Here is an 8144-nt window from a genome sequence, read left to right on the forward strand (position 1 = left end):
ATGGAGGGTGGTAATACTTCAAGCTTGAATGTGGGAGGTAACAATACTTCTGATAAAGAGACGGATATAAAAAGAATGGAAGATATTTCAAAGAGAATGGGGGAGTTCAATGCTGAGATTAGAGATATTTGTGAAAGACATGGATGGCATGGGGTGGAAACTCGTACAGATCCACCAGTAGCACCAGTAGCACATCAGAGCAATGTTGTACAAAATAGTGGTCATGATCATGATAATGACTTACTGACAAGGTTTCTTAAACTTGCACCAAATGAATTTTCTGGAGTAGCACAGGATCCGGATGTTGCGGAAAATTGGGTAGGAATGCAGAATGTATATTAAAGCGAGTTGGGGGAACTACATTCGATTGGGTTAACATTGCAACTTTTAAACTGCAAGGTGCGGCACGAGATTGGTGGGAGTCTGCTGAGCTCACTGAATCTGAACCAAGATTCACGGAGTTGTTCTTCCAGGAGTTTGTCAGTGATGTATCGAGGGACCGAAAACGTTCCGAGTTTGTGAACATAGAACAAGGACAGATGTCTCTTGCTGAATTCTCAAATAAGTATAGGAGTTTAGCTCGCTATGTTCCGGAGGTAGCATCAAATGACGAGGTAAAGGATAGGCGGTTTATACGTGCACTAAAGCCTGAAATCAGTAAACAACTTGCTGGTTTCCAAGTCAAGACCTTTCAGGAGGCACTAAGTCGGGGTTTTAGCATTGAAAGGGAAGAAGAGAATCGGATCACTGAACAAGAAATAAGGTTGAAACGTGTTCCTAAGCAACTACCGGTAAGGCAAGATCCAGCAAAGCGATTAATGACATCTATGCCAGGTCAGACTTTTTTCAGACCATCTGAGCAACCATGGAAAATGGGGTCAGCGTCCCGACCTCCTTCATCGTCATATACACAGCCAAGTGTTACAAGACCTGATACCCTCAGAACCCAGGGACAGACTTTTCGACCTCAAGGGAGGTTTGTTCGTCTCCAACAAGTACGCCCCACAGGGTCCATAAATCTTGGTCATCCTACATGCTTCTATTGTAAAGAATCCGGATATATGAAGAAAGACTGTCCAGTATTACAAGGAGGAACCTCCTCCTCACAGCAAGGTATGGTATATTCAGTGACTCAGGAAGGCACACCTACAGAAACGGTATCACAAGAAGGTGAGATGATGTATGCGGTGTTATAGGGAGATGGATCAGCAACTAATCAAGTAGTAGAAGGTAACATATCTCTATTCTATCACTTAGTTCATGTTCTGTTCGACACGGGTTCAACACACTCATTTATTAAGTCTGATATTGTGGATGAACTTGAGTTAGACGTGACAGATGTTGGTAAGAGATTGTCACTAACTTCACCTCTAGGGGGTAGAACTTTTCCTTTTCAAGTTTGCAAGTCTTGCGTGATGATAGTTGATACCCAGGAAATGATTGCTGATTTAGTAGTTCTGGATATGCATGGTTTTGATGTTATACTTGGTATGGATTGGTTGTCCAAATATCATGCAAGTGTTGATTGTTATACAAAAACTGTTCATTTCCACATGCCGGGTAAACCTCCATTTACTTTTGTTGGTGTGGTTAAGCCTCAAAGCTGGTGTCAGAAGTTGAAAGGGACGGGTAGTTTAAATGGGGTAGGGTTGTTAGCCTGTGTTCTAGATAAATCAACATCAATTGAGACAATACCGGTAGTGCGAGATTATGGTTATGTGTTCCCAGAGGTTTTACCATCGCTTCCGCCAAAGAGAGATATAGACTTCTCTATTGAATTATTACCAGGTACTTCACCTATTTCGGTCTCTCCTTATCGAATGGCACCATTAGAAATGAAAGAGTTGAAAACTCAGATAAAAGAATTGATAAGATTAGGGTTTACTAGACCTAGCTTCTCACCTTGGGGTGCTCCAGTTTTGTTTGTTAAAAAGAAGGATAGGTCATTTAGACTGTGTGTTGACTATAAGAAGTTGAATAAGGTCACTATTAAAAATAATTATCCCCTTCCAAGGATAGATGATTTGTTTGATCAGCTGAAAGGATCCTTGTACTTCTCAAAGACAGATCTTCGGTCTGCTTATCATCAGTTGCGGATTAAAGAAGAGGATGTTCCGAAGACAGCATTTAGAACTGGGCTAGGACATTATGAGTATCTGGTTATGCCGTTTGGGTTAACTAATGCGCCAGCTGCCTTTATGAATTTAATGCATAGGATATTCTGGAAATATTTAGGTCAGTTCGTAATCGTTTTTATTGATGATATCTTGGTATACTCCAAGACACGGGAAGACCATGAAGTACATCTGGAAAATGTTCTTGAAACCTTGCGTGGACATCACCTTTACGCAAAGTTTAGTAAGTGTGAATTTTGGTTGAGTAAGGTGAAATTTCTGGGTCATGTTATTTCAAGTGAAGGAATTTCAGTGGATCCATCAAAGATTGATAGTGTTTTAAATTGGCAGCGACCGACATCAGTTACAGAGATTCGGAGTTTCTTAGGACTCGCGGGTTATTATCGTCGATTTGTGGAAGGGTTTTCCAGAATAACTACATCACCAGTGTTAACAGTACCGACTCCGGGGGAAACCTATGTGTTATATACTGATGCGTCTATCGTCGGACTTGGTTGTGTGTTAATGCAAAATGGACAAGTTATTGCTTATGCTTCTCGAAAACTGAAGATTCATGAGAAAAATTACCCAACACATGATCTGGAATTGGCAGCGATTGTTTATGCTTTGAAGATTTGGAGGCATTACTTGTATGGTGAAAGGTTTACTATATATTCTGATCACAAGAGTTTAAAATATTTATTCTCTCAGAAAGAGCTGAATATGAGGCAAAGGCGCTGGCAAGAGTACTTAAATGACTATGAGTTTACGTTACTTTATCATCCAGGTAAAGCAAATGTAGTTGCCGATGCTCTTAGTCGGAAGAAAGAGGGGATTCTAGCTCATCTGATGGTTGAAGAATGGTGGTTGTTGGATGTGGTCGCAGGTTATACATTGGAAAGCTCAGGTGATGACGGGGACTGTAAATTTTATTTGGGTCACATGACAGTACAAGCTTCCTTGGTAGAGAGGATAGCTGAGGCTCAAGTTAGAAGCCAAGAGTTCTCCAAGTATATGAATATAGCAAATGACAAGGAGAACAAAGACTGGAGGCTGCATCCAGATTATAGTCTTCGAAATAGAAATCGGTTGTGGATACCAAGAGATACGGATAAGGGATTGCGAAACGAGATCTTTAATGAAGCTAATCGATCACATTATACCATTCATCCAGGTAATACTAAGATGTATCGAGACCTCAAAAAAAAATTTGGTGTCCCGGGATGAAGAGACATATCGCCGAATTGGTGAGGAAATGTTTGACCTGTCAGCAGGTGAAAGCAGAACATCGACATCCAGCCGGTCTTCTTCAACCTTTATCAATTTCAGGTTGGAAATGGGAACATATAACTATGGATTTTGTTAGTGGGTTACCAAGAACGAATGATGGTAACGACTCCATTTGGGTTGTGGTAGACAGGTTAACTAGTCAGCTCACTTTATACTAGTTAAGACAAGTTATTCGGTCGATAAATTAGCACAACTATATGTATCATGCATCGTACGGTTACATGGTGCTCCACTGTCTATAATTTCAGATAGGGGTGCTCAATTTACATCGCATTTTTGGAAGAGCCTTCAAAAATCTTTTGGATCTAGCATAACTCTCAGCTCATCGTTTCATCCGCAGACAGATGGGCAATCAGAACGGGTAATTCAAATACTAGAGGATATGCTTAGGGCTTGTGTATTAGACTTCCAAGGTAACTGGGTGACTCATCTACCGTTGGCAGAATTTGCTTATAATAATAGTTATCAGGCAAGTATTGGAATGGCGCCTTTCGAAGCTTTATATGGTCGACCATGTAGATCACCTATTTGTTGGGTTGAGGTTGGATACAACCTGTTAACTGGACCAACAATCGTTGCTGAAACGACGGAAAATATAAAGATTATTAAAGAACGTCTTCGCACAGCTCAGGGTAGACAGAAAAGTTATGCAGATCACAGACGACGTCTGTTACGGTTTGAGGTTGGGCAAAATATGCTATTACGTGTATCACCAAAGAAGGGTATTACCAGGTTTGGACTAAAAGGGAAACTATCCCCAAGATTCATAGGACCATTTCAGATTGTGGATAAAATAGGCAAGGTAGCTTATAAGCTTGCGTTACCTACTAGTTTGGGTCAGGTTCATGATGTCTTTCATGTATCAATGTTACGGGGTTACGAGTCTGACTCTTCTCATGTGATAGAATGGAAGTCCTTGCAGTTGAAAAATGACATCTCATATCAAGAGGGAGCAATAGAAATTTTGGATCATAAGGAGAAGGTTTTGAGAAACAAAGTAATACCTTTAGTGAAAGTAAGATGGATTCATCACAACACTGAAGAAGCTACCTGGGAGAAAGAGTCAGACATGCGAGCTCAACATCCAGAACCATTCTCTTGAGGTAAGAATGCAATTTTCGAGGACGAAAATTGTTTATTAGGTTGGTAGATTGTAAAGATCGAAAGATAGCATTTAAATTGAAAATTTTAGTATTAAGTATGTCTCAACAATTAGCTTGACCAGGATAAGCTCTTTATGATATGGTTAGTCATTTGATAAATGTAGTGCGTGTCTAGATGTGTTTGTATTTGTGTTTGGTACTATTCTTTAAATTAAATCATAATTAAAAGAAAGGTTTGGAAACAAGTGGTGCCTTCTTAGGACAACATCTGTAGTAATTTCAGGGATAAAATAGGGAAATTGAAATTTAGAAAAAATAATAATAAAAAGAAAAGGGGAAATCACACGGGATAAGGATAGAGTTTTGGCTCACTGAAATTAGAATAGAAAGGTTGGGGAATTTTGAAGAACTACTTACGTCTTCATCCTACAGGTGAACTTTGAGGTTAGCCTTTGAATTTCTGAACCTTAGTTGATTAGAGTGAAGAGAAGGTTAGGGGAAGGTAAAATTTAATCTGTTTTGAGGTGAGTTGAAGCTTTATTTAAAGGTTTGATTTATGAAATTGTTTGTAATTGAATGTAAATCAGCAGGTTAGGTAGTTTTTCTTTCAGAAGAAAGTACTTGATCAATTCCATAGCAGGAAACATCGTTTTTTTTTTGTTAATCACGATCTGTTTCTATATAGCTTAGGGTTGAATTAGAAGACATGTAGGAACTTAGGGGGAAATTTAGGAACGATATAGGCTTTGAAACGGAAACAGAAATTGGGTTGGGAATAAAGGTTGGAACCATATTTGTTGTTCAGAATTGGTTAAACTGTAATAACTTATCTTTCTTCTAATATAGCTGGTGTGTAGGATTGAGAGTTTGAGGCTTCAAGAGGTGGACTAAAGTGTGTAAGGATTTACTACAGAGACAAGGTGGGAGTTCTACACGAAAGTTAATTAGGCGTTTAGTATGTTGAAACGATTTCATTGGTTTAGTTGTGATGTACCCATTTGTGTGTTTCTGGATGTATATAATTTGACTTGCTGTGTATGTTATTATTTCAATGGGTGTATGCTGTATGCATTGTTTGGATGTCCTGCGAGGAGTGCCTGTGTTTCCCACAGCTCTTAGCTATGTTGAGTAGGGCTGTTTCTTCCCCGTTTCGATAATAAATAGTAGGGCGGCTTCTTCCCCGTTTCGATAATAACAGTAGGGCGGCTTCTTCCCCGTTTCGATATTATGTATTATACAAACAGTAGGGCGGCTTCTTCCCCGTTATGATATTATCTAGTAGGGCGGCTTCTTCCCATTACGATACTATATATACTACTTTATTTGGGATGTCCATTCGTATGCATACCCATTTGATTGTTGTGTTGTGTTTTTCTTTGTAATAATGTTCTCATGGCTAGGGTGGGCTCTTCATGAGGATAGTTGTGTTGGTGAGACAATGTTTGATTGATATAATTTTGCTCAAGTGATATATTGTGTTTCTTCTTTAGTCCCAATTTCATTTTGCAATTGCTATTACTACTGTAAGCTTCCACAGGCACCTTGCTCATTATTTTCCTTTGAGTGTCAGGTGAAACATCTACAGCTGAGAACGAACCAAGGGAAACGGAAGGCGAGGTCTATGTTTGGCTTGAGTGAGTATTCTCTTGTGGAGAGATAGGAGTGCCAAAGTTCTCATCTTAGTCTGTGCTTAGTGTATATAACCTTTGTGGTGTCGATAACTTCTATAATATGTGAATATTACTTGTGTAACTTGTACAGACTTAGGAAAAACCAGACATGCGAGTCTGTCGAAAAACAGTAGTACTATGTATAATGAAGCTCATTTTGGTTTAAAGATCTTAATTTCATTTTTAGTCGAGTGCTACTCTTATCAGAAGTGAACGTGTCAGTTGGGTGTTCTCTTTATTTTTATCTCCTTGTTTTAGGATTGATCACAGTTTAGTTCTTAATTATTATTTATTAGGGATTTTAATTAAGGGTTGTGACAATCCTCTACTGTCAAAGTTATGTTATATCAGTCGATACTGAAATATGTTATTATCTGAGACAAGTCCAGCAAAGTTCATGAGTGGTGAATTGACATGATGTAAATGTATATTCAAGTCTGGCCTCTATCATCCGGAGTAACCCCTTTATCTGTTTGTTTGTGCATCTGTGACCTGAATGAGGGTATATGGCATTTTGGATATGCAAGTATTATGTCGATGAAATCAACTCTGGCTTTGCCCATTGATCGTGTTCTGGTCATTTAGAGATGCAAAAATTCTGTTAAACAAAAATGCAAGATTGCTTGATTGGCTGCTTGGTTGGGCTTTTAGTTTTTTTTCTTGGGCTTGCTTCCCGTATTCTTGGGTTATCAAAATTCACCTAATTTGATATGATTCCTCAAATTATTTCATAGTCGTACAGCCTAGCTTCGCAGGATTCGAAATATCTAGCTACAAAGATAATGAAAACACCAATAAAGTTGCAGCAAATATAGAATGAGACCACGAAATAAAATAGCCAAGGCTCTTAATCAAATGTTTGCTAACTGTGAAGGAACAATATATAACTAATACACGTGACACAAAAATCAAACAAAGTAAAGATCAAACTCCACTTAATTGGTATCATCGAATGCCATGGATCACTTCCATATATCCATTCCAGTGGACCTAAATTTGTCCAACAGACTGCTCGGATGTTCCTGCCTATCCACTTTAGACTTCAGCGCAGTAATTTCTGATTTCAGAGCAATAAGCTGAGTTTTCGACGACTCCTTCTGTTTCTCTAATTCAGAATTGCGAGATCGAATGACTCCTAGTTGAACCATTTCATCAGCGTTTATAGCATCCAATTCATTCTCCAATTCTCGATCTTTTTTAGCAAGTTCAACTAATGAATCAAATATTTTTCTTAATTTCTTAACATCATACCCCATTTCTACCAGATTCACCAGTTGTCCTCTAATATTATCTTCGTCTTCATGAGATAGAGTTTCACCTAAATTCTGAATTTGTTGAGTTAATTTCACAAAAATTATATCGGATCCTTCCTCCATTCCTTCTTGTTAGATTTTTGGTTGAATTAATATGATAATTTAGGAAGAATTTGATAATGGATAAGTGAAGCACACAAAAACAAATGTAGAGAAAATCTTATTAATTTATAGTGAAACAAATGCTTCAAAAGTGAGTGAAGGTTTGGTGATACAACCAAGAATGAGTGAATGAACAAATGCTTCAAAAAAAATGAGTTAATCCGAATGAAAATGATGGACGGACCACTTTTCGTTTGATCCACTCAACAGAAAAGCATTAAATGCACCATATTTCATAGTATAAAAGACATAATACAAGTGCGAAGAAGGAGATATTAATGTGCGATTGCGGTTTGTATACACCACATCCTTTTAATTCTATATGCTTTATTTAATTCTGCTTGGTGGTATATATTTCTAAGGAAGAGAGTCCATTTTATGGTCATTTTTTTGTAAAATGAAGCATAACGCAAATTTGCAATTTTATGCAAAGATTAGATGATTTGGTGGTTGTCTTTGGGACCTGAAAAGCATGAAATGTCCTTCCCTTTTAATATAAATATTTATAACTCCTTATGTATCCTATTTTTTCAGTGGTAAGGAGCTACATAA

The 8144-nt window shown here is 38.1% G+C and overlaps 1 protein-coding gene across 1 annotated transcript; it reads left to right on the forward strand.

Moving 5' to 3' along the window:
• The first annotated feature begins 278 nt into the window (after window positions 1–278).
• Window positions 279–6386, forward strand: LOC113290109. Its single transcript, XM_026539645.1, has 2 exons — window positions 279–1230; window positions 6078–6386. Exon 1 carries the CDS (start codon window positions 540–542, stop codon window positions 1194–1196), a length of 657 nt encoding a protein of 218 aa, XP_026395430.1. The 5' UTR covers window positions 279–539; the 3' UTR covers window positions 1197–1230; window positions 6078–6386.
• Window positions 6387–8144: the final 1758 nt, after the last annotated feature.

The sequence above is a fragment of the Papaver somniferum genome, chromosome 1 (assembly GCF_003573695.1).
Source record: "Papaver somniferum cultivar HN1 chromosome 1, ASM357369v1, whole genome shotgun sequence".
Lineage (NCBI taxonomy): Eukaryota > Viridiplantae > Streptophyta > Magnoliopsida > Ranunculales > Papaveraceae > Papaver > Papaver somniferum.

What these genes read in the sequence shown, in the direction of transcription:
- LOC113290109 (XM_026539645.1), top strand. Translation starts at nt 540, where the DNA reads ATGTCTCTTGCTGAATTCTCAAATAAGTATAGGAGTTTAGCTCGCTAT.